Source organism: Brassica oleracea, chromosome C3 (assembly GCF_000695525.1).
Source record: "Brassica oleracea var. oleracea cultivar TO1000 chromosome C3, BOL, whole genome shotgun sequence".
NCBI lineage: Eukaryota > Viridiplantae > Streptophyta > Magnoliopsida > Brassicales > Brassicaceae > Brassica > Brassica oleracea.
In genome coordinates this window covers 26,250,960-26,277,366 of record NC_027750.1, presented here as the reverse complement: position 1 = coordinate 26,277,366, position 26,407 = coordinate 26,250,960, and the positions used below count along the sequence as shown (strand labels likewise).

At 37.0% G+C, this 26,407-nt stretch overlaps 4 protein-coding genes and 1 pseudogene across 4 annotated transcripts in view; all 5 read right to left on the bottom strand.

Moving 5' to 3' along the window:
* Positions 1-10,145: 10,145 nt before the first annotated feature.
* Positions 10,146-11,599, bottom strand: LOC106328047. Its single transcript, XM_013766403.1, has 2 exons — positions 11,371-11,599; positions 10,146-11,292 (listed from the first exon to the last, which is right to left on the bottom strand). The coding sequence occupies exon 2, from the start codon at positions 11,112-11,114 to the stop codon at positions 10,467-10,469; it is 648 nt and encodes a 215-aa protein (XP_013621857.1). The 5' UTR covers positions 11,115-11,292; positions 11,371-11,599; the 3' UTR covers positions 10,146-10,466.
* Positions 11,600-11,689: 90 nt separating this feature from the next.
* Positions 11,690-12,750, bottom strand: LOC106328049 (ethylene-responsive transcription factor 4-like). The gene has a single exon (XM_013766404.1). The coding sequence runs from the start codon at positions 12,633-12,635 to the stop codon at positions 12,021-12,023; it is 615 nt and encodes a 204-aa protein (XP_013621858.1). The 5' UTR covers positions 12,636-12,750; the 3' UTR covers positions 11,690-12,020.
* A 2,674-nt stretch (positions 12,751-15,424) lies between these two features.
* On the bottom strand, positions 15,425-16,554 carry LOC106332508 (annotated as a pseudogene).
* Positions 16,555-18,267: 1,713 nt separating this feature from the next.
* Positions 18,268-20,011, bottom strand: LOC106332761 (protein CUP-SHAPED COTYLEDON 1-like). The gene is made up of 3 exons (XM_013771257.1): positions 19,727-20,011; positions 19,017-19,300; positions 18,268-18,886 (listed from the first exon to the last, which is right to left on the bottom strand). Exons 1-3 carry the CDS (start codon positions 19,923-19,925, stop codon positions 18,443-18,445), a joined length of 927 nt encoding a protein of 308 aa, XP_013626711.1. The 5' UTR covers positions 19,926-20,011; the 3' UTR covers positions 18,268-18,442.
* A 3,332-nt stretch (positions 20,012-23,343) lies between these two features.
* Positions 23,344-26,407, bottom strand: part of LOC106331689 (AP-5 complex subunit zeta-1-like) — a 3,288-nt gene continuing 224 nt past the window's right edge. Inside the window, exons 2-16 of the mRNA XM_013770092.1 lie at positions 26,329-26,397; positions 26,129-26,220; positions 25,932-26,028; positions 25,786-25,829; positions 25,608-25,696; positions 25,319-25,416; positions 25,083-25,229; positions 24,856-25,003; positions 24,681-24,757; positions 24,530-24,601; positions 24,400-24,447; positions 24,191-24,318; positions 23,953-24,097; positions 23,671-23,875; positions 23,344-23,568 (exon numbers count right to left, since the gene is read on the bottom strand). Coding sequence (XP_013625546.1) covers positions 23,519-23,568; positions 23,671-23,875; positions 23,953-24,097; positions 24,191-24,318; positions 24,400-24,447; positions 24,530-24,601; positions 24,681-24,757; positions 24,856-25,003; positions 25,083-25,229; positions 25,319-25,416; positions 25,608-25,696; positions 25,786-25,829; positions 25,932-26,028; positions 26,129-26,220; positions 26,329-26,397 — 1,509 coding nt within the window. The 3' untranslated portion in view covers positions 23,344-23,518. The remainder of the gene's footprint in view (positions 23,569-23,670; positions 23,876-23,952; positions 24,098-24,190; positions 24,319-24,399; positions 24,448-24,529; positions 24,602-24,680; positions 24,758-24,855; positions 25,004-25,082; positions 25,230-25,318; positions 25,417-25,607; positions 25,697-25,785; positions 25,830-25,931; positions 26,029-26,128; positions 26,221-26,328; positions 26,398-26,407) is intronic.

Sequence of the window (26,407 nt, the reverse complement as noted above, 5' to 3'; positions counted from 1 at the left end):
GTGGAGATGCATGTGAAGACAACCAAGAATCCAGACATAAACCTCGTCAACAGAGAATTTACATCTCATGCCTCTTTCACGCGCGCCGGCCCTAATACTCTCTATCTACTGTCCAATAATCATTCCGTCTGGTTATCACATGTGAAATACATTAGCAAATCATATCATATTAATATAATTTCATTTTTTATAGTAAAAGATTTCATTGTCTTAGATACAGTTGTAAATGTTTATCAAAAAAGATACGGTTGTAAAAACTGAGGATTTTAAGTTTAAAACACTTTGTATAAATTTGTTCGTAAAATACTACTTCCTCCGTTTCATATTGTAAATAGTTTTAGGGAAATATTTTTGTTTCAAAATGTAAGTAGTTTTCGTATTCATAGGTAATTTTTACATTTATTGAATACAGTGTGACCAATCAAATTAAATAGATTTATTTTTTATTGGTTAAATTATATTTAATTTATTTATTATAAAATATTTTTAAAAAACATAATAATTTTTTTAATCTTCGCGTTTTTAGTCAAAACTACTTATATTATAAAACGGAGGGAGTAGTTGAGTATTCTGCGTATCAGAAAAAGAAATTACTGGTTCCTATAAGTTTTTTACAATTTTTTCTTTTGCTCGCTACTGATAACTTTTCATCAATATTAAAGAAAAGAAGAAATGTGGGCACCATCGTCACTGATTCAGTCTTTTGAAAAGGATTACTTGCGCTGCCTCACCGTCGGTGCCGCCTCACTCGTTATTTTTTCTATAATTAATACTCCAAAATGTTCAGATCCATCCACGTGGATAAAGAGTTGAATCTAACCATTGGATCTACACGGGAATCACGATGAGATAGTTTCTTTGCCCTTTTTGATTGCCCAGTTGGGGACAAGAATCCAATCAAACCTATCTTCTCTACCTCTCATTATGAAGCCGCTTTCTCCCACACCCGCTCCTACGTCGCCGTTTTATTCCAACCCACAACCATTACTATTTTCCTAACCTCGTTCCATCTTACAGACTTACACCAACCCATATTCGAAAGCATCGCATTATCATTACTTTCACGGATATAAACAATAATGTTCTTACGCTCAAAAAATAAAATAGAAGAATAAAAAAAAATAGAAGAATAAAAAAAATCTTATTAACCAGCCATATCCATAACGGAAAAGAATAGGGGAAATAAATATTTTATAAATTATATGACTAGTTTAACGGGTAAAATGATATGTGTTAGTTAATACGACTATCTAGAAAATCTCACTTTTATATTACTAAAAATATTTTAATAGTGAGATATATAGTACCAACAAATAATCTTGTAATATCACTCAAATTACCTTAAAGAGTGATTTATACTTTCTCAAATAAGAGGTAGGTTGTAGTATTTAGAGATCGAATTCATAGAAAACTAGAGAACCTAATGAATCTAAAATGATTTGTTAAGCAATAATGTTTTTTAGAGTTTTAAATGTAAATTGCAGTTTTATATTGAACAAGTGTTTGTTCAATAGCAGGTCTGGGGTTTTGGTGCTTAAAAAGGAAATAGCTAGATTTAGGATTTTTATTCAGGAAAATTGAGACTATAATCCTAAAGATGCCTAATGAGTTGCATGCATGATAATGTAAAACTCAACTACTTTAATCAACTAGTCAATCAGCTCTCGCATGTATTGACTTGTTTATTAACTAGATCTAATGATCTCAACTCTCTTTATTTTGATCAATAGAAAGTGTCGATCGATAATCCTATGGAGATATCGATCGATACACCTTTTGCACCGTCGATCGATTATTCAAGTGTGATATTGATCGACTCGCTCTAGTCAAGCTTTATGTGCAGGTTTAATGAAGACTTACTAAGCGCACTAGATCAGCTCTCGACTTGCTCATAGCAAGAAACATAGTTCTTTTAGAATGTTTTCAGGATGAGAATAAAGCTCTCGCTTTTATCAATCAATCCAAGGGCAGGTTCTAGGTAGCTAATCTAGACACAAGCATTAATGAACAATCCTAAAGATGATTATGACAACTCAGCAATCTATAGTTGTGGCTAATCCCTCCTAACCTATTTAAACCCTAAAATCGAACAATGGAACTACTCAGACATGGTTAAACAATTCATAACAACATTTAAGTATAAAAACTTCATTAGAATAGTAAATAGATATCAATGGAGTTCCAATCACAAATTATAACTTTGGATCTTCTCTCCAATCTATCAAAATCCTAAAAACCTTGCTGCAAAAATAGTAAAACAATGAAAGCACAAGGAAAACACAAGAAAAGCACACTTTGCCTCTAACATGGCGGCAAAGCTTATATAATTAGGGTAAAACTCGTCAGGGGTAATCTTGTAAAATGGTGAAGTCTTGGGCTACAATTCGGCTGTGACCAAACGGCCTTTCTGCGCGCTTCACTGTCGATCGAAACCAAGTCATGCGTATCGATCGATTCTAACTCTCCAATATCGACCGATTGTCGAGTTCGATGGTCATCTCGGGTGCTTGCTCCAAATATCTCCAAAATGCTCCAAAATCATCACTTATCTCTAAAACATTCATGATCTTATAAATATAATAAATAGACTCTGTAATATAATAATTATTAGTAAAAACGCCTATAAACTAGGGATGAAAATGGGTCAAATTCATAGTCTATCAACTCTCCTAGACTTACCTTTTTGCTTGTCCTCAAGAAAAACAAACATGCAGTTTCTCTGAAAGAGATTTTAAAACAGCAGGGACTCACATGATTTAAAACTTAGAATCATCACCTCTACAATATTGCAATCCACATCTAAGAAGTCTTAATCACAAAAGCACATTATACCATATCCTAGCTTAGCAACCAAATTCATCTATCCAACAACTTAGCAAATCTTGTTTTTCATTCCCCTCTACCAACCTCATTTCTTAGCATAAAATAAAAGTGAAGGCTTTACCTTGGGAATATCGATCACAGGATGCAAGGATTCTCAAACAAGTATCCGGACCTGCAGGTAAACATTAGTTCCTATCCTCTCTCTACTATATTTTTTTCTGAGTCAAAGTCTGCTTATATGCAAGATCATTGACCAAGATTGGACATGTTTCCATGAATCAAGCCTTAACGGTGGTTGCCACCAAGTCATGTTCACTTCTTTTTGATCTATATTCTAGGATTATTTGTGAAGCAAACCTTAATGGTTGTAGCCACCAAGTCCTGTTTTAATCCTTTACCTATGAAATTCTTATGAATCAAGCCTTAATGGTTGTAGCCACCAAGTCATGTTCGAATTTCTTACTAATAAATATATATATATATATATTTTATATAATCTATATTTCGAAAATAGAGAGAGAAAGGGTGATAAATCTATATACACAAGGCTTTACCTTTCAGACTTGTCTGAAGAATCTGATCTCATGCATACCAAGCCCCAAGACAGGCAGTTGTGTCAAGTTTAGTGTTGGAGGTCAGCTTTGGTTCCTTCAAAACAATCTCAGCAAGAGTGAATAATTGACAGGTTGATCCACTTTAGTATCTTTAGTACAATCTGCAGTTAGTAAGTCTTGAATGGTGCTAAAGAGTGGTTAGATATCTTAGCAAAATCTATAAGTTCATAATCCCCTTCTTGACTCAATAACTTAATTTGAAAACATTTTAATAAGACTAATAAGTAAATAAATATCAGTAAACCTCCTCCTCAGAGTTAAACTACACTGTCCCCAGTGTAAATTCAGTCGGAGTTATGGTTGGAAATAAATCATAAAGACTCAATATAACAAGTAAGAACGATATATCATACCGAAATGAATGTCGACCGATGTAATGATGTTGATATCGGTCGACGCAGGTAAGGCAATGTCGATCGATGTCGACAGGTTCACGTTGTCGATACTGATGGCAATCGTCACTCGGTTCTTTTTTTTTTTTTATGACCTACAATAATTAAAAACCAACATAAATAGTATATCAATAAGAACTTAATAAATATTACCTAATAGTGGGTTGCCTCCCACTCAGCACTTTGTTATAGTCATTCAGCTTGACTTTGGAGGGTTTTGGCTAGTAATGTTGAGAACTGGGACTTGTTGGAAAGCAAGTATCCATCTCTTCTTTGCGCTTGTTGAACCATGTACCAGTGAAGTCTCCCATTGCTTCATCTCCTCTGCGCCATTTATCCTTCATTGTTGCAGTTGTATTTTCAATCCTCTGCAATCTTTCACCAAGACTCTCAAAGTTGAACTGATGTCTGGTAAGTGCGGCGTAAGTGTCAGCTGAGATCTCCTCTCCATGGTAATGTGTGTTGGACATGTCGGATGTCATCTTTGGTACTAGCCGGCCTCGGTTTGTATCACTATCGATCGATGTTGTCAAGCGGTTGTCGATTGATGTGTGATGGTATCTGTCGAACGATGGTGATTGTTTGCCGTCGATCGATCGGGTTGTCGTCTGTCGGTCGATGGAGGTCGAGCAACGTCGGTCGCGTTCTGAATTCTGGCTATGCCTTGCTTCATCTCCTCCATGAAAGTGGTTAGCCAACTGATACTATCATTCAATGGATAGTAGACACCATCAACCTTCATCTGGAAAGCTTCTTTGTTCCTCTTATGTTCACCACATACTCCATAGAACATCTCATTGATCACTTCCTTGGTGTAGATCTCTGGTACCAACTTTGTCTGGGTGAATGAGCTAGCATGTTCAGGAAGACATATGTAGGCTGGCTTTTCTCTTGAAGCCCTTTCCAGAAGTCTTCTGATATCCTTGTTGTGAACAAATCTCTCGCAAATTCCATGTCGTCTCTATAGACTTCATACTCATCTTTCTCTTCCTAGTAGAATTTCCGGTTACCATAGAGATCATAAGCTCTTCGGCCGAATTCTAGCTGTCTGGCGACCGATGTTGAGACGTCAACATAGATCGATGGATGAGTTGTATGGCGAGATCGCTGTATGAAACCAATGTCTATGCCACCAGCTGTGTCATAGGACTCCTTTGAAGCCTTCTGTTATGGATTGTTGCGTTGATGCATGAACATATTGTTTGCTCCATTGGCTGTCTGAAGGATATCTGCGATATCTTCTCGAGATACATGTAGTGTGCGGCCGTCTATTTCTTTTGCGTAGCCATCAGGGTCCCTGAAAATACCAAATTCGTCTGGAGTTAGATACTGGTTATCTAATTTATCTATTTCGCTTACAGTGGTTTTCGACATTGGCCGGTTGTCGATCAACGTGGTATTGTTGGTGTTGATCGATTGTTGAGGACAAGTGTCGATCGATTGTTGATGACGAGTGTTGATCGATTGTTGATGACGAGTGTCAATCGATTGTTGATGACGAGCATCGATCGGATGGCTGAAATGAGTTCTTTCCCAAGCAGCTTCTGCTTGAATCTGATCTGTTTCATCGCGTCATTGCATGTTGAGCAGCTCCTCGTCTGTGAAACTGTCTTGTAGTGTATCTGCTTCTGGTGTGTAGGTTATTGTTTCAACTACAAAACTCCCGTGGTGGTGTTCATTTGCCCAACTACCAATCGAGTAGTCTCCGTGTCGCACACGGTTGACGTCAGTGTCAACCGATTTGTAGTAGGCAGTGTCGGTCGATGCTCGTTTTCGGCATCGTTGTTGCAGTTGAATGTCGATCGATGGCCAGCATGTCATGTCGATCGATGGTGCATTCCTTTTCCATGAGGAATGATGTAAGAGTTTATCTTCCTCATCATGGATGGCTCTGTACTCAGTAGCTCGTTCCTCCTCGTAGTCTTCATCATACTCGTCTGTATGCAAATTTCGTCTTGTGTAAGGGTCAATAGTGGGCTTGTAGTAGTCGTTCCCCCATTCATCTGGACAAGTGTTGACGAATTTTTCGTCTTCTGCGTGGGTCGATTTCGGATGGCTTGCGTCGATCAATGTAAATGGATGAGTGTCGATCAATTTCGAGTAGTCAGATTCGTACTGGGCTCCACAGTGGCAAGCTACAATGATTCCTGCATCATTGATTCTTCTGGGGATCGTCTGTGGCTTCTTGCCTGGGATAGGGTCGTAGTGGGCATTAGGATCGATGAGTGTTAGACACAATTGGTTGGTTTGCAAGTTGCACACTGCTCCCACTGTTGACAAGAAAGGTCACCCAAGTAGTAGAGAAGAGTTCCAGTTTAACTTGATGCCCAAGACATGGAAATCAACTGGAACTAGAGCATTACTAATCTGTACCTCTAGGTCTCTCACAATTCCTCTTGAGTTCTTCTGGAAACAATCCACAAAAGTGAACAATTCCTGCGAAGGCTCCACTTGCAGACCAAGATGGTCTGCCATAACTCTAGGTAGGATGCTGACTGATGCTCCTGTGTCACACAAGGCATGTGGAAATTCAATACCCTTTACCGTGCATGGTATTGCAAATTTCCCAGGATCACTCTTCTTCTTCAATGTAATCCTCATCCTCATCTTTTCTTTAGCTTCACAGAACATTCTCCTGATGTCTTCTTCTTTTTCTCTAGTTACTCTGAAGAACTTCCACAATTTGTGGGTGTAAAAAGCTTCTTCGAATGGCTTATGTAGAGGAATCCTGAAGACTCTCTTTTGGAAACTTTTCTTTTCCTTTTCATTAGCCCCCCTTTTCAGATGTTTTGCCACTTTTTCATTTCTTCTCCTTAGGGTTCTTCCAGTAGAAACCCTATCCTCTTCCATAGGATCCGCTCCATCATTTGAAAGTGTCCTGACAGGCTCTGGAGGTTTGGGTTTGGGCCTGAGTGCGTTAAGTCGTGCAACATCTATCTTCGGCATCTGCACTCGGTAGGTAATAAGGGCTTGTCGATCGATAGGCGGTGATGGTTGTCGATCGATATTGATGTTGGCATGTCGATCGATTCGGACTTTATCAGGGCTGAGCGGATGTGGGTGTTTTCCTACGAACTCCTCGTGAGTTAGAATCCTCATGGCATTGCATGACGTGGTTGACTCCGTAGGTGTTGTCGATAGATGCTCTGGAGTTCCTGTCGATCGATTTGTGTTGGTGTATATCGATCGATGTTCGGTGTCTGGCGTCGATCGACACCACTGCGATCCGCCGAAACTCACCAAACTTTCTACCTCGAAATCATCTTCTTGCAGCTTCTCTTCCTTCACCACTTGCCAAAAGTCATCTTCAATGATGGAATTCACGTGGTGCTTCATCACATCATCTCCTACTCCTCTTGTTGAAGCTTCCTACCTCTTAATAGCATCTCATGTCTGCACAACCTGCATCTCCATCTTCTTCACATGAGTGCTCAAAGTCTCAAACTTTGTGTTCAGGTTGGTGTAGACAGAATCTATCTTCCCATTGAAGTCCACGGTCATTCGATGCTCTGCCTCAAGAACCCTATCAAGCATCTCTTCAATCTTGCTCTCTTGAGTAGACGGTGGTGGCTTCTGGTAGTAGGAACTTCCAAAATTCCTGTTGTTGTTGTAGAGTTTCTGGTACTGTGAGTTTTGGTTGAAGTTGCTCCTATTTCCATAGGAGTTTATGTTTCCACCCTGGTTTCCAGAACCTTGGAATCCAGCTCCACCAATGTAGTTCACCTCTTCTTCTTCTGCTCTACCCTCTACAGCTTCTTCATCTTCAACAAAGCTGGTCTGCTTCCTGAGAAGCTTGTGAACACTGTCCAGTTTTGCATTCACTTCATCCATCTGATCATTCCCAAAGATGGTGGCTGATTTTTTCCTCTCAAAATCAGTGTTCTTGGTGCTGGTGTTGTTGCTGGATGCTAGGTTTTCAACTGCCTCCTCTGGATTCTTGGTGTTGAAGTTTCCATTGCTGGAAGCATCAAGAGCCATCTGGTACTGCACCGCGATGCCTCTGTAGAAAGTACTGAGCAGTTATACTTCATTGAATCCGTGGTGTGGACAGTCTCTCTGGTAAGACTTGAATCTGATCCAAGAGCCTCTGAATGATTCTGCAGGCTCCTGAGTGAATGTAGCAATCTTGCTCCTCAAGTCTTCAGCACGCGCTTCATCATAGAAATTGCATAAGAATGCATTCTTGATGTCGCTCAAGGATTTAATAGATCCTGGTTGTAACTGCTTGACCAATGCAGAGCTTCTCCAGCAAGTGAGTACCTGAAGAGCTTGCATAACAGGTAGTCCTCAGAGACTCCTTCGACTTTAATAGCAGAAATCAGATCCTCGAACCTCTCCAGATGGTCCATAGGATGCTCGTGGGATAATCAATGGTAGGGTAGCAGTCCCACAAGTGTGTAGTACTGCGCTTTCAACTCAAAATCCCTCTCAATGGTGGGAGGAATGATGGTTGATCTCTTGGTGTAGTATCGATCTAGACGGTTGTAATCAGCCAACGTCTTGGGTTGCGCAGCCTCATCTACAGGTAAGGTAGTACCTGTAGCAGTAGCATCAGGCTCAGGGATAGTTGTCCCCTGAGCATCTATCCTCTGACCTGCTGCAATACGCAGATGACCCTCCAGGTCATGCATGTCTCCATTGTTGTCCCGAACAAGTATCAAAGGCGCAACCATGTCTCGCAGCTCAGTTTCGATCGATATCGGAGATGGAATGTCGATCAATGGCGGTGAAAGATGTCGGTCGACGGAACGTTTGTGTTGTCGGTCGACAGGGGTGAGCGAGAATTGATCGACCGGACTGGTGTCTGGGTTGACGATGGTTGAGCAGAATCGAGCGACACAGAAGTGTTGCTGTCGGTCGATAAGGATCGCGCTTTCTTGCGGATCGAGCGTTCCAAGCTTGCAGGATCTGGTGAGAATATCAGTTGAGTTTCCTTGTTGCTTCTGGTACTGCTGGGCATGTACATGAAAATCCAAGAAAAAAAAAATTATGTCAGAAACTTAACAAAAATTAGACAAAATAGGCGATCAAAGCTCCCTGGCAACGGCGCCAAATTTGATACCACTCAAATTACCCTAAGGAGTGATTTATATTCTCTCAAATAAGAGGTCGAGTTGTAGTACTTAGGGATCGAATTCACAGGGAGCTAGAGAACCTAATGAATCTAATATGATTTGTTAAGCAAGAATCTTTTTTAGAGTTTTCAAATGTAAATTGCAGTTTTATATTGAACAAGTGTTTGTTCAATAGCAGGTTTGGGGTTTTGGTGCTTAAAAAGGAAATAGCTAGATTTAGGGTTTTTATTCAGGAAAATTGGGACTATAATCCTACAGATGCCTAATGAGTTGCATGCATGATAATATAAAGCTCAACTACTTTAATCAACTAGTCAATCAGCTCTCGCATGTATTGAGTTGTCTATTAACTAAATCTAATGATTTCAACTCTCGTTATTTTGATCAATATAAAGTATCGATCGATAATCCTATGGGGATATCGATCGATACACCATTTGCACCGTCGATTGATTATTTAAGTGTGATATCGATCGACGCGCTCTACTCAAGCTTTATGCGCAGGTTGAATGAAGGCTTACTAAGCTCACTATATCAATTCTCGCCTTGCTCATAGCAAGAAACATAGTTCTTTTAGAATATTTTCAGGATGAGAATAAACTCTCGCTTTTATCAATCAATCCAAGGGCAGGTTCTAGGTAGCTAATCTAGACACATACATTAATGAACAATCCTAAAGATGATTGTCACAACTCAGCAATCTATAGTTGGGGCTAATCCCTCCTAACCTATTTAAACCCTAAAATCTAACAATGAAACTACTCATACATGGCTGAGCAATTCATAACAGCAGTTAAGTATAAAAACTTCATTAGAATAGTAAATAGATATTAATGGAGTTCCAATCACAAATTATAACTTTGGATTTTCTCTCCAATCTATCAAAATCCTAAAAACCTTTGCTGTGAAAATAGTAAAACAATGAAAGCACAAAGAAAGCACACTTTGCCTCTAACAAGGCGGCAAAGCTTATATAATTAGGGTAAAACTCGTTAGGGATAATCTTGTAAAATGGTGAAGTCTTGGGCTTCAATTCGGCTGTGACTAAACGAGCTTTCTGCGCGTTTCGCTGTCGATCAATACCAAGTCATGCGTATCGATTCTAACTCTCCAATATCGACCGTTTGTCGAGCTCGATGGTCATCTAGGGTGTTTGCTCCAAATATCTCAAAAATGCTCCAAAATTATCACTTATCTCCAAAACACTTCTGATTTTATAAATATAATAAATAGACTCTATAATATAATAATTATTAGTAAAAACACCTATAAAATATAGATGAAAATAGGTCAAATAGATGATAGAGTGGTATTAATTGTTAAAAAGATATTCATATAAACAAAATTAAAACATATTGCTAGTTGTTTCTTAAAATATGTTTTTACTCAGATGGAGATCTTGTTTTAAATTGGGAAAATATAATGAGAATGCGATGAAAAGTATTAAAATTATTTTATTTTTTTTTGTGTAAATGTTAAAATATTAAACTTATCTTTTGAACGGCAGAATCTTTTTTTTTTTTGTCAACTGAAATGCATTAATATATCTAAACCAAGAGGGTTCAATACAAGGCGGGGGAGGAACAAGAGAGTGCAGCTTTCGCTAGGGAATCAGCTGCAACATTGTACTCTCGCCCAACAAAGGAAATAAAACAGAAGATAAAGGATGATGATAGAATCTCGATATCCATGAGAACCCCGAAGAGCTCCACCGGATAAGACTTCGAGAAGATAGCTCTAGCTAGCTCCCGTGAGTCGGTTTGGAACCATGCTTTTGTTAGAGATAGGCGCTTAGCTTCCAGCATTGCTTCCCTCATAGCCAGCGCTTCCGCTACGAGGGGGGAGGAGATATGTGCCAGTGCGCGGGATTGTTCCTGGATGACAGTAGATTGTAGATCCGTGAAACACCAGCCTAGACCCGTTCGGTGGTTTGCCGACGACCACGCCGCATCAGAATTGCAGAGCATCACGTCCATTCGTGTTGGCGGGATTTCGAACTCTAAGAGAGCGGGTCGCAATTGTGTGGATGTCGGCACCTGTGCCTGTAACCATTCACGACCAGAAGAGCATGCCTTGGAAACCACGGTAGTCGCCGGGATCTGTCTGTTTTCGAAGACTAGCAAGTTCCGAGCAGTCCATATATTCCACAGAAGCCAGGAGGTGAGGCACGTTGACACCCCTGTGGGCGGGAGACTCACCATTGTCGACATGAGCAGAAAGGCATCATGGAGTGTTTCCGCATCAGAGAAGTTAGGCTGGGTAACGTAAGAGGCTCTTTCCCACACCTGAACGGCAGAATCTATCTATTTAAAAATCTAGGTTCTTTCTGTCAGAACCTAAAAGTATTAATATTCATTCATCTGTTTTTTTTTGGATCAATTCTATCATCTGTTAAGCAAAAAAAAAAACAATTCATTCATCTTTCAGAACTCAAATTTCAATTAGAGGAAAAGGAGTAGTTCGTACTTTGTAAGCAGTCCCAAATTGGTGACGTAAACGCCAATTATTTTACTAAAATACGCCGCAGAGAAGAAGGGGCTCCACACACGTCGGCTGCGTGTCTGCTGGAAACTTCTTCTTTTTTTGGAGAAAAGATGAATTTATTTTTTTCCGGCTGCTTGGAAACTTGTATCTAACTATCTCTCTAATTAAGTTTTATCATACTCCAACTTCGGTTATTTTTGCGATTTTATCAAACCAATGCCAACGAAAAATAATACCAAAAAAGAACTGATTTTAGATTCTTAGAAACAATTGCGGAGTGAAAAATTAGATGAAGATAATTACGAAGATCACCAAATTATTGATATAAAATTTGCAATAACAAAATTAAAGGCTACAGATAGAGGAACAACAAGGTGAAACCAAGTCGCAAAAAAGCACACAACAAAAGTTCAGATCTCCAGTTATGTAATAATATGTACATAACGATCCATGTCAGCTAAAATTATATTCTCTCTCCCGATAAACTTTTTTTTTTTAAACCGATAATAATAATTATTCTAGAGTGAGAGAGAATAAAAAACTAACGAGAATACGAATTCTCTCAGCTCCCAAACAAAAAAAAAACGCATGCGCGTCGGAAATGAACACGACCACGACCACCTTCGATAAGTTCAGGCCTGTTCCGACGGAGGAGACAAGTTTAGATCTAGATCAAACAGCTGAGATCTCTTCTCCATCACACCTTCGAAATCAACAACCGACGACGAATCAGAGTCGCTCTGAGCCACACAAGCCACCGGCGACCTAAAAGCTGACGCCACCGGAGGCTGAGCACGACCTCCGTTGCCTACTCCCATAACGTCCAAAAAGTAAATAGGACGCGCCATCGGGATCTGATAGCCGCCGAGGCGAAGCTCGAGCTGCGGCGGAACAATCCCAGCACTCGCCGGCGTAACCGCCGCCGGAGGAGAATCGCAGTCAAGGGTGCTGCTCTGGCTTGGGCTACGCTCGAAACCGCCGCCGGCAGCCGGCATCTTCTCACTCAGCTCGAGAAAATTGGGGAAATTGGTCTTAGCCTTGGCCCCTCGGAAATCACGCGCCGCCGCATCGTAAGCACGCGCCGCCTCTTCGGCGGTATCGAAAGTACCAAGCCAGACCCGGGTTTTCTTACCCGGATCTCGGATCTCCGCGGCATAACGGCCCCATGGCCTCTTCCTAACGCCTCTGTAACGAATCTCCTTGGCATTATTGTTAACTGGATCGGGTTTCAAACCAATCTTGGCCATAACTAAAATATAAAGGAGGAGAGGGAGAGAGTGGTGTGATAATTGAAGATGGAAGAGGAAGCAGGTGTTGTTTATATATAGATGGAGAGAGAGTAAAAGCGACGCTCCTTTTGGGGCGCTTTGTTGTGAACAGTCAAAGCCTGGAAATAGTTTTAGCGGCTTCTCTTACAAGAACAGCGGTTTTCATGGTTTTCTTCCTATCTTCCACTTATCCTTTGCCACGTGTGTCTGTGTCCTCCTTCAAGATTCCTTGCTTTCGTATTAACCCTTCGTTTTGTTTTTATTTTTTTACCACCAAGCGTTTTCATACTTTTAGCTCATATTTAAAATGTATATCAACACACATATACATGGTTTAAAAATAGAAACATATACTAACAAAATACATTCGTGGAATATATATATATATATATATATATATATATCTTTGAATTTAATTGATGAATATTTTAACAGTAGTCAATTGGTGACAGTCGTGTGAGAATGTTGTTAAAAGGTGAGGTACTGGGTTTGAGGCTCACCAACAACCTAATTATGGAGTTAGAAAAAACTTATAATGGAGGGGTTGGGATCGGTGCGCTGCAGCGCTGTGAGCCTGGGGTCCACGGGACAGGTAGTTCCCACGGGGCGGTTGTCACAAAAAAAATCGATTTTTTATGTGACAACCCATCCCGTTCACTCGGATTCCGGCGACTTTTTATAATTAAATTATTCTATCTTTGCATTCAATTTTTTTTTTATAAAACAGATCTTACTATTACTCATATTTGAATCAATACATATTTAGAGCTATATATTTATCACGTGGAGTATCTTTTATGTTCATAAATATTTGATGTAGGAGTAGCATTTATTCATTTCTCGTAACCAAGAGTATCATTACTTAAAATGAAAACCTATCTGATGTAAACAAAAAGTGATACAAAGGGCAGTATATCAGAGGAACCAGGAAAATTATATGTTACGCATTGAATGGAAATGCATGGGGCTTGCTGTGTTTCCCACACAATGAATTCCTTGTATACTCGTTTGTTTTTCTCAATTCGTAATCAAAGGAATTACAATGCAATCCCATATCAACATTTATTTATGAGGTTAATTATACTGTGGAACTTTAATTGTTTTGTGCCGGTTGCTCACGTGGTTTAATATTTAAAAGTTTGTTTTCTTATAAAAGATAGATAAAATAAGTAGAATTAACTACAGCTGCATTTGAATTTGCACGCTTACGCTTAGAGTTTAAATTGTTTCAGTTAAGTTTATTGACACACAAGATGTATATATACAAATACATAATTTTTATCCAAAATACGAGGATTTATGCTACAAATTAGATAAAGAAAACTATAAATTGATTGTTATTAGTTGTTTCATTTACAGAACAGATAAGTTTGCTAGCATCTAAGTCTAGCTTTCGGAAAAGAGAGATTGAGCATTGTTATTTCAGTTGTTTTTGAAAGTTAGATACCTTAAAAGGAAGCTGGTGCATCTAATTCGTAGTTAGAAGTATCTACAAAACTAGGAAATATTACGTACAGCCAGATATGACAAAAGTAAATACAAAAACTTGGACATAAATTTGGAGCTGTCGTCTATGAAGATGCGAGAGAGAAAGCGTTTATTCCCTCCGTTTCATAATAGATGATGTTATTTTTTAGTGTACAAAAATTAAAAAAATTATTTTTTTTCTAACAAATTAGGTTTAAAAATATAATTTAAAAATCATCAAATTAATTACAGAAATAACTACAATATCTAATTGGTCACACAGTTTTCAATAAAATTAAAAATAACATAAAAATATTAAAACATCGTCTATTTTGAAATAACAAAAATCTTCTAAAACATCTTATATTATGAAATAGAGGGAGTACCATATAACGCAAAAAATCTGAACGTGTGGCAAGAGGCGCGGCTCAGAAACTGCGTTTCCATGTAAACGCGTGAATCTCACCGTCAAGCACGTGCCGACGGCGATCGCGTAAAAAAAGTACTATGGGTGACTTCTTCAACTCAACTCTAATTCAACGTTGATTTTGACTCCTTTTTATTACAGTTTTATCAAATGTTTAAAAATACAAAAGGTCACATAGCCGCCCCTCCTCCAAAAACTTATTAAAAGGAAACAAGGTCCCACTAGTGCACTCACTAAATAAAATAATTAATCGAATTTAAAAGACAAACCTATAGTGCCACACGGTCAATCAGACGCGTGGAGAACGATCAGGAGACAAGGAGAGAATGGTGGCCGTGTTGGCTAGTCAAGATTCCAATGGAGGGGGGCCCACCATCTGTTCTTGACGGCAGGGAGACGTGTGATTGAGATTTAAGATCAGTTAATTAAATTTTGGTTAATTGATTTTTAATTATATTCTTTGTTTTACTTTAACGACAGCTACATAATGTCTCCACTTTATGGATAATGGATTGGGTTTTCTTGGGCCACAGAATCTTCTGGATATATGAATTAAAAAATCCATTCTGTAAAATAATGTAGTAGTCTTTTATTTCTATCAAAGATCTACATATTAAATTTAAGGGAATGTTGAAAAAAAAAATAAAAAATTAAGGGACGTATTACAAGAAATGTTTTTCATAAAACCTTCTATTATTATTCTAGAAAAAGAGTTAAGAATTATCCTTATTAACATAGCTATTCTCAAACAAAATTAACGAACTGCTTTCATCATATATATATATATATATATAGTTTGTATTGCAGCAATTAATTATCAGGAAATTTTGGTTAATACCTTACTAAACAAGATTCAAGGCCAAGTCAATGATCAAAGACAGAAAGCCTTAGATTCAACAGTTCAAAAGAAGAGTCTGAATTATACATGATGAAAACCAGATTCGATTATGAATGCAATTTTCACATCTTCCATATGATCATATAAACAAAAACAATCTTAATCTTAGTCCATGTTCTTTTTAGGCAGCCATGGCCACAGCTTCTTCCGCTGCTGCTGCTGTGGCAGGGACATACCAACCGTGGTGGATCTCAACGGCCTTTTTCCTCCTGGCCAAGCGAGACTTCCTACGCGCACCGGTGTTCTTGTGTAGCGCTCTAACCTTGACTGCTTTGTCTATTGCAGAATAAGCCTCTCCTATGAGTTTCTCCACGGTAACGATCTCATCAGGTTGCGCTTCTGCTTTCTTCTTGAGCCCATCTAGTGCTTCCAAGACCTGTTTAGTATACGTAACAATTATAATTTAATTATCAAAGACTTTTAGAATCCCACCCTACAAGCCCACCACCTATAATCAATATCCCAATATGAATCAAACTAATCACGGTCGTTGTCCAAAGGTTACTACAAGAAGTGCCAAGGAGAAACATTCTCTAAACATTTTGTTCCCAAACATAGTTAAACAAAAAGTGAAGCGGAGCACTATGATTGACTATTTACCTTCTTCATACGAGTACGAGCTTCAGACTTCTTAGATTTGTTGTAAACGCGCCTCTTCTCAGCTTGGCGAGCTCTCTTTGCAGCTGAATCAGCTTTCTTCGTCGGAGCAGCCTCACACACAATCATTTGCCTCCTCATTGGCTTCTTCTGTACACACATGTTCCCTGTAGAGAGACCCACCCAAAGTTTCAAATTTTAAATCAATTACTGGGAAATCAAGTCACGATTATTCTGACAAGAGGGTTTTACCGGAAGAGAATGCGACACATTGAGAAACGCTCTGAGAGAAGCTAAGGGAGGACGGAGGAGCAGACAGTAGCCGACGCACCACGACGAGTGGAGAAGGAAGAAGTTGGGGAAGAAGAAGCTCCCTTAAGCGAAAGGAATTTGAAATTGGAATTGAATTTCGCACAGGAAGAAAGATACAGGACTACTGTCGCCATGGCTTCCTTCTACTACCGAACTCTTCTTGATGTTGTCTCTGTGTTATCCAGAAAGAAAGAGATGATTCTGACAGTAATTTACCTTTTTATCCCTTTATTGTATGTTTAGTCTTTCGGGCCAAGGCCCATAACATACAAAGGGCCCACCAGTTTATCTTGTTATTAATCCGTCTTATTACCCTGAAAAACATGTTCATAAAGCTAAACAACATTCTATTCCAAGTTAGCAACACAAACTGAAATTGCTGTTTTGACATTTTTTAAAGTTATGCATTAGGAGTTAGCTATATCAAAATCGATATTTAACTTAGTAGCCACCTGCTCTACGAAAACTAGCAGCCCAAGCAATTCTATTCCATCTTTGGAAACAGAGGAATAAGGTGTATCACAACAAGCCATCGCTCCTTATGTTTTAAAATGTTTCAAAATACTTGATATTTTGATATTTTGATATTAATTTTAGTTTTATAGAATATTGTGTCACCAATGATGTTTTATAGTTATTTTTATGATTGGATGAATTAGTTTTATTTTATATTTTTAATGTTAATTTTTTTAAAAAAATGTATGCATTAATTTTTGTGCATTCACTTAAAACATCAAATATTTTGAAACAGAGAATATGACATTAGCATTTTTAGCCAAATTTTTTTTTTTGGATATTTACCTTTCAAAATAAATCCAATTTTTTTTTAATCTTAACTTTAACCTTTGCAAAATCAATCCCGTTTTTAGCAGAAAAATGCATTAATAGTTTTATAATTTTACTTTTTAATGGCACACATGGGTTGATTGTTTACAGATTTTGAAGTAGTTTTTGGCTTTTGTTTTTGGAAAACCTAATTTTCTTCCAATCAAGTTTTAGTTTTTAGTTTTTGTTTTTTGTAAAAATCATTTGATTTGCCAATCAAGATTTTTAACAAATGGATTCTCTAAATTTTAGGAAAACTAGTTTTTCAAAATTTCAATATATTTATGAAGAAAAACCAGAAACTTATTTTTGTGGGTTTTTTGATAAAAAAAACGAATTTTATTTCTTTATTTTATAGAAAGTAATGTATTTATGTATTTATAATTAAATAAATAATATTTCATAAAGAGAAATTTTTCAAACAAGTTTTTAAGATATCATTTAAACAATAATGTAAAATAATTTATTTGTGTCTCATATTTGCAAATAAATTTTGATATTTATATATAATATTAATTAATTTTAAATCATTAATTATTAATTGCTATAAATAAAATTATTGAATAACTGTAAGAATTATTAGACACACTAAAATAAATAATATTTTATAATTTTAATTTTTTTTTTTATTTTAAATGATGTATTGATTATATAATAAAATTTTCTAAGTAGTTTCAAACTTTTAAATATTTTTATTTTTATGTAATTTTATATATATATTATTTATATTTTACTATAATATTTTTTTTATAAAAATATAATAATTAAAATATGTTATTGTATTTTATTTTAAAATAATAATCACAATATTTCGATAAATTTTAATTGTAAAATCTAAATATTTATTGCTATTTTATTATATATTTTACAGTAATGTATTAATTAATTTTTGAAAAAAATACAGCAAAACCAAAAACTAAAATCAAAATCTAAAAACCGAAAGCTTAAAATCAAAAACCAAAATCTAAAAACCAAAAATTAAAATCTAAAAATCAAAAAATAGCGAAACAATCATCAACTCAATAGTACTAGGAAACTAGTTGTAAGCAAAACAAAATTCAGAAGTTACTTTCACATAGAAAATCATGAAATAAAACATGCATAAAGTCATTACAAAACACGTACACAAACCAAATGCAACACAGCTACATGATTCGAGACTAATACAAACCATTTAATTAAAAACGAAAGTCTAGTTTTCCTTAAAACGAATTCATAAACGGTAGATAGATAGATAGCTTGTGACCGCATAACGAATCATCAGAGAGCAAACGGCCACGAACTCACGGCTGAGGCTCCACCGTACACTCCGAACGGCTGAGAAGGAGGCGTAAACACCGTCGGAGGCAGAGAAGGTAGATTCGGTAAAAACGCTGCGTCGATGCTAAACTGTCCAGAAGCTCCCACATCCATAAACTGACCAAACGCCACGTCATCACCGAAGCGGCGAGGCTGACGTGGCAGAGACGGTGGAAGAGGAGCGGGAAGGTAAGTAGGAGGAAAGCTCGCGTCAGCATGAACTGCAGAGGTATTGGAGAAACAGGACACGTGCTCCGTCGCATAGGCGTCGATCATCGGAGCAATTAAAGATCCAGCGGAGGCGGAGGAGGAGGAGCAGTTGACACCGCCGGAAGAAGAGATCAGTTTGGTCTCTCTACTGACAACACTGCTTTTCAGACAGACTTTAGAGAGAACCCATTCATCCTGTGTAATAAGAACAAAACATAAAAACCACATTTTAAAAAAATAATAATAAAAACACATTTTGGTAGTTTACATTTTTTTTGTTTGTTTTGGTAAGTGAATGAATCATATAGAAAGATTACGAGATTACCTTAGCGGAGGAAGTGATGTAATGGTAAGAGAACTTTCCATCGAGGCGATACTCATGCATGACCCAACAGCTTTTCTCACCTTTAGGAGCTCTGCCTTTGTAAAAGACAAGAGTCTTCTTCATCCCGAGAAGAGAGTTTGTCTTTGAGCTTTTGATCTCTCTGTCTTTGCCAGTTGCTTTCCAGTAACCAGCTTCTGTTGCTCTGTTCGTCCTCAGTCCCGTTGGGTACTTACGGTCTCTCAGCGTGAAGAAGTACCACTCTTTCTCCCCCATCTTCGCTTTCTCTGCTCATATGTTAAAGAAGAGTCTCAAAGTAAGTAAATACTCTGTTTTAAAAACAGAGAAACAAAGGCTGGTGATGATCATGTAGTGTTTGTTTTTAATTAAAAGTTGGACTTCATAATGTTAAGAGTTATAACGATTGGACCTAGACCCTCTTCCTTGTATACATATATGACATTTAAAATGATAGGAGAAAAGTCTAAGCTTGAGAGGTTAGACCAATGGCTCTTTAAGTATATAAAAACAGAGTAAAGTTTGAAACTTTGAACCTATTACTAGAGTTTAAGACACAATTCTAAAGTTGGGAGGTTCAAGCAATGGCTCTTAAGTCTATAGGTAAGTCAAAACAGAGTAAAGTATGAAACATTAAACCTATACCGATGGTTTATGACATTAAACTAGAGTTTAACAGTGTTAAGTGGGCTTACCAGGAAGCTCCCAAGGCTCAGACTTGTTGAGATCAACTTGAGAAATGGCGGCACAAGAGAAACTGGAGTCGAGGACTTTCTTGAGGAGGTAGTAAGTGATGAGCTCTTCATCGGTAGGATGAAACCTAAAACCAGGTGGCATTACGGTTTCATCTTCATATCTTGATCTCTCCCAACCATTAAACACATCCATATCCATTTGTGTGGGGGAAGGAACAAAGACACGAAAGAGGACGAGGAAACTGTAAAGCTAACAAAACCCTAGATTTTCTAATTTTTAAAGACAAAGGAAGGGTAAAAAATTAAAAAGGGTTCTTTTTTAATGATCTGTGTTTCTCCTGTTCTACAAGCAACTGATGTGATATTTGACTGTAGCTAGTGACAGACAGGAGTTGATGTTGATGTGTACAATACACCACACAAAACGAATATATATTATTATATAATTATTAATTAATATCGCTAAATTGTAATAGAATCTAGGATAATTATAATTGTCTATTGAGCATGCAATGTGTGCGTGACTGGAAATCTCAGGGGACTCTACGTCAGCCAAAATCTCTTAAAAATAAATAATTAAATTAACGGATACTAGTTGGATCTTTTTTCTGAGCTTCAACATGTATAAGATTCTATACGCATTAATGTTTTCAAGACAAAAACTTTATTACAAGAAGAAAAAAAACGAAGGGCATGGATGCATCAAATCGTGAGAAGAGATCACATCCATCCATCAATTATCTGTCACAAGGAAACGTCGCACATATACAAAGATGGAGGAGTCGCAGGCTTTACATCAAATCATATTCCCATGCATCTTTCAATTTTTTTCTCCTCCTATGCTCTGCTATTTTTCACCTCTATGCGACCCACAAATTACTCTACCTATTTCTTTTAAATGATTTCACACTTTTGAAGATTATTTTTTTTTCTTTTCAATAACTTTTTTTTTTGAAGATTATAAATTACATTTTGGTGACCGGTAGATAATAGTTGTAGGTTGACACGTTACATTGAGTAGGGAGAAATAACACATGGGTTTCATGATTGTGGAGAATACGTTTCAATTATTTAACAAAAGATTATTGAAAAACAAAAGATTTTAATAGTTGTGGATTTTTTATTTGATCTAATAGTTGTGGATTGTTTTGCATGAAAACATCGAGAAAAAGAAAACTTGTGCACCGAGAGACGGCCAATAAGGAAGCCGAGTGACGTTATATACCTGTGGTGGAGGAGCGAATCATCTCCGCCGCCCTCAAGGCCTCAACCCTACGGCGTCGTTTTCGAGTATACGGCAAAGTTTGGGACCCACCTCAAACAGTTTTGGCATTTTCTGGTTCGGACATGTTAGAAAAAGGATCAAACTCGTTGAGTTCAAACTTGTCATGATTAGGTCGAATAAACGTTACCCAAAAAGAAACAAAAAACAATTCTAAATTTAAACCAGACCAAATCAAAACCAGATTCACTTTAAACACGGATCTAACCGGGTCAGTGATCAGATAATGCAATTTGGGCATTTCGTGTTTTGGTTTGATTCTGTTAGGTTAATTCCGGAGACGATTGGTTGTGGCCGTAGATGTTCTGGACAGCCAAAATTTAATAAGTTATATATGTCAACAAATCGAGGTTTTCTTTCTTTAAAAAACTCACAGCAAAAAAATCTCTGTAAAATCAGAATAAAGCTGTAGAAAACTTTATTTTCAAAACAAAAAAAATAGTGATTTAGAAAGATACACCAATAAAAGCTACAGCAAATAAATCTACATATTAAATTCTACAGCAAAAAATATAAAGTTACAGTCCTTACTAATTATCCCCTCTATCTCCAGTTTTTCGGTTATGGAGATATATCATTCGTTCGGTGATTTATAAAATTTTGGCTCAGTTTTAATTGAATTTTTTTTTTGGTTTCCGATTTGGATAATAAAATTAAAAACCGGTTAATATCTGAGAAAATTTCAGATGTAGTTTGGTTCAAAATTTTAGGATATTTTTAATAAATTTAATAGATAATTCATTTTTAAAGAAAAATATTGAATAATTTAAATTTTTGGATAAAATATGGGTTAATTTGTGTAATAACCAATTTTGAGAACAAAATTAAGAATATAGCATTAATTTTGACGTTATTATATCTCATAGCATTTGTGTATTTTTTTCTCCGGTTTTGTCCTTCGTTTGAACCGGTTGCCAGTAATAAAAGAAAAAAAGAGTGATCTATAAATTGCGGTGATAGCGGTCTTTGCAACGGTAGTGATGGTAAGTAGGAAGATGATGAATACGGTAAAAATGATTACAAATGAAACAGAGGCCGTCAATCCAAAAGAAACTTTCATCTTTCATACAAATATTACTACAGCCGTGATGGTGCTCATGCTATGAAAAAAGAAGATAAAATTATGGGAGAAGATAAACAGTAAATAGAATCGATTATGTTAAATGGAATAGTTCACTGTAATGAAATTATAAAATAGTTTAAATATATTATATTATATATGTCAAAAATTAATAAATAGTAGAAAACATAATTTTTATCAATCCAAACCTTTCATAAACTAAACCCAAAACACTAATCACTAAACCCTAAAAAAAAATAAACTTTAACCCAAATATCAAAATATGCACGTAGACATAATATGAAGCATTATCAAATAGAATAATAACAAACGAAATAACATAGTATATATTTTTCAAATTTTAAAATGTCTATGATTGCAGGAAGGAGGTAATGCTTACCCCCACGTCAACCCAAACTTTTCATAAACTAAACCCAAATCTTAACCTAAATATCAAAATATGCATGTAGTACATAATATAAAGCATATTAAATAAAATGGTAATAAACGAAACATCATAGTACATATTGTCCAAAGAGTATAGTACTATCGAAAACTTACGATACAATTGAGAGCGCCTCGACCGTAAAGTCGACGTGATCTGTAGATTTCACTGCTACGGTGATGATGGTTCAGTGACAAATGTGAATATGAATGATGTGAAAATAATTATGAAAAAGGATATTGATTAAGGAAAAAAAGATAGTGTTTAAGGGTACTATAAATACAAAACATTTTGAAGAAGTGGTAATGGTCGTATTATAACGGTGTCGGAGGACAAAGTGGTGGAGATGAAAGAAGAAGAAGAATAAGAGGTATTTTCATCTTTCATTAATCGGTTACTAAGGATATTATAGTATATATTACGTAAATAATGGATGTACTTTTTTTCTTGCTAGATATTTAATTATGTTTTATTTTGTAGCTATCCAGCCAAATTTTCCATAAAATATTAGGTGTTTTGGTTTATTTTTTGCTTTTCGAAACACAATCAACGCATATGTTTATGAAATTCGGCTCACTTCGATTTGAATAGTAAAATTAAAACTGATTAATATTTGAGAAATATTTTTCAGATATTTTAATAAATTTTATAAATAATTTAATATTTTTAAAAAATGTTAAATAATTCAAAAAATTTGGATAAAATATTAAGCAATTCGATTTGATTTTTTCTTTTTCCAAAACAGACATTTATGAAATTTGGTTCAGTTCAGTTTTTACTTTTTCTGTTTTGGGTAAATTATACACGAACAAAATAAACACCTTTGGGTTTCAATTTTCACAACAAACAATTTGAGACTTTTTACAGAAATTGTATTATATCAAATTTTGATCCAAACAGGTTACAAACCGAGGATGGTTAGTGGTTATATTGATGCAAATCAAATAAATCAAAACCGGAAAATGGTAACAAATCCAATTTAAAAGGCTTTCTTAGTTTCTTTGATCAGTTTTTGATGATGACATCAGAGAGAGCAAAGTCATGGAACGGTGGACCTGCAAGAAACGGACACAACTTTAAATCTCTCTTGCAACCACCACACACTATCATCTAACCTTAGTTGAATCAATCAAATGTTTAAGAAGATGAGAAGTAACCTCCTTGTTCACTTAGAATGTGAAACGGAATGTGTGCAACCATTTTGTCCCCACCCTCACTCCAATTAACCGTGCCAGGAAACCGTTTCTCTGACACACGTGAAGGTCCTAACACAGACCAACAGATTCCTGGCTCGTTCATTAGTCCTAAGTAATCATGTGCTCGTCTCCAAACCCTTGCATCTGATATCCTAGACCTAACCACCTACATAGTTTTGTAACTCAGACTTTAGTGAATCATTGCAAAGTGTTATAATAGGATTCAGATGTGTCTCCGCGTACCTTTCCCAAGGCAACACGAGCTCTTGGCAACAGCTCACGGTGATAAGTTGCGAGCTTTGCGATAGCTGTCACAACAAAACACAACAGCCTCGACTGTGTTGTTCTTCTGGAACCGTTCCCAGATTCTTGCCTCAGACCTAGACGGCTTTTTTTTTTGGGTTGTTGGAAGCAAAAGTGGTGTGTAAATAGAAAGGCATGAAGAAGATGGTAGTATATAACAAAAAGGCTAATGAGATACCTTGATGAGAGATTCTCGTAGAGAAGCAGCTCTAAGCTTTCAAAGAGCTCCCGAGCAGCTTCCTTGTGTGATTCTCCCCCACCACCATACTCTCCAATTGCCCAACATAGCTGTAAAGCTAACTCTCTCTATGGAAAAAGAAAAACATGTTTTAGAGAAGATTGATAATCTTTTTACAAAGAATCCGTTGAGAGATATCAGAAACTGACCTTAGCAGGGTCATCATAAGCTTCTCCAAGCCTGTCAATTATAGGCTTCTGCATTTTGTAAACGAGTTTCAGCAAAATTAAAAAAAAACTTACAATCGTAGTAAGCCATGAAGATTGATAGAATGATTACTTTCAACAGCGCAATGAAGTTTGGAGATCTCTGAAATGCAGCCAGGACGAACTCCAGTAGCCTCCTACGGATCTGTATACACATCTCTGTAAGATATAAGTTTCAATATGACAGCATTACAGGTTCATACAAAAGATGCGTTGATGGTTACCTCATGAGAAAAGTTCTTATCCGGAAACATTGCAGAGTTCCTTGTCATGAGTAGAGGGATTAGTGCACAGATCAGAGCTGCAAAAAAGATAAAGCATTAAGAAAGAAAGAAAAATAAACATGAACAGACTCAACAATGGTCAAAAGGTCTAACTACGTTGGTAAATGAATCTTACAGTCATTTGCGTCTCGCAAGGTAACACTAAAGTAGACATCAAGAAGCCGAGGAGCAATCTTAAGTGTCTGCTTCATCCTCTCTGACCGAGGACCACTCGCAGCAGCCTGCAACGCTGCGTTTAGTGCAGGTGAAGCGCGGTGTCTTTCCTGCAGTACAAAGTACACTAAAGACTTTCAGTTTTTATGAAATATCTGAATAATGTAGAAACTGAGGCAAGAGGCGTACAGCTAGACCATCATTTTCGTCCTTGAGAAGCTCAAGAAACAGGGGATCAGCTACATCTATTGTATTGTTATCTTCAGACTCTGAGTCATCCCCTCCGTCTCCGATGGTTGAACCGGTGTAGGCTTCATCCATAAGGGCAAGAAGCATCTGCATTCATAGAGATCCGTGTCATTCAGTGACTATATCTGAGAACACAGTCTAGCAAGTAAATGTGTTTTTTAATGAGATATAAAGACCTCAGGAGCTGCACTCTTCTGGATTGAAGCAATGCTACCTCCGACCCTTGACCCTGACCCGGAGCTCCTTTCCACCTTTTCTAGTGCCACAACCAGCACTAGCAAAAAAAAAAAAAACTAAATTAGGCTGAGAGATTATATAATTTCAAGCATCAACACAGATTACTACACATGCTCAAAACCATGGAGATTATTAAACCAGCAGCTTGTGATTCACCTAACTGGCATCTAAACCACAGTCCAAAGAACTTATATACTAGAGTAGCATTTCTCAGAAAGGGAGACTCACTTGGCAAGTCTAGAATGGATGGAAACAGAGGGAGAAATGAGCCAGGTGATATCAGTCCTGGGAATATCTTCAGGAAGGACTTCTCCAACCTGAAATAAGGAGCATGAAATAAACACTCCTTGAGGTGATTGATTAGATAACTTATGAAGAAAAAAGAAGCAATAAGGATTCGGCTTACTTCTCCCAATTCCAGGCAATGAGCTTAAGCAACAACGGGAAAAACTGCACACAGAATTGCATTTATTAGATGGAGAAGACTGTAAATATGTTCTCGCTTCATTCTCAACTGAATTAACATTACATTAAGCAGTGTTTATTATATACCTGAGAGAGTAAGTTAGGGAAAGACGCCAAGAGCTTTCTCTTATTCTCGATAAGAAACTCACAAGTTGCCTCAGCAACAGCAGCATCCGAGAACTCACTACACAAGAAAGAGCCAATGTACATGTTAATTGATAAATACCCACAAAATCATCTACATGAAGGTTCATTTCAATACAACCATAAGGAAAGAAAGATACCGGCTAAGACAGGAGCGGAAGAAAGTCCTCAAACTCGGGTCAGCATCGTGCAGAACCATATCTCCAAAATCAAGAAAAAACTGAAGAATGGCCTAACATACACACACACACACACAAAAAGGATCATCCTTTAACGCACCATACGATATACCAAAACCATAATCAAACAAAAGCATTCATCATCTTGGTGGGTAACATACTAGCAAGAGAAGACCTTTGGAGGTCCCTGTCTCGGACTGAGTCAGCGAAGCAACAGAGCGTTGGAAGACCTTATTGATC

Coding starts and splice junctions, on each gene's coding strand:
- LOC106328049 (XM_013766404.1), bottom strand. CDS start 12,635: ATGGCCAAGATTGGTTTGAAACCCGATCCAGTTAACAATAATGCCAAG.
- LOC106328047 (XM_013766403.1), bottom strand. CDS start 11,114: ATGTCGACAATGGTGAGTCTCCCGCCCACAGGGGTGTCAACGTGCCTC.
- LOC106332761 (XM_013771257.1), bottom strand. CDS start 19,925: ATGGATATGGATGTGTTTAATGGTTGGGAGAGATCAAGATATGAAGAT. Junction 19,301..19,726: donor TGAGCCTTGGGAGCTTCCTG/GTAAGCCCACTT, acceptor ACATATGAGCAG/AGAAAGCGAAGATGGGGGAG. Junction 18,887..19,016: donor ACATCACTTCCTCCGCTAAG/GTAATCTCGTAA, acceptor CTTATTACACAG/GATGAATGGGTTCTCTCTAA.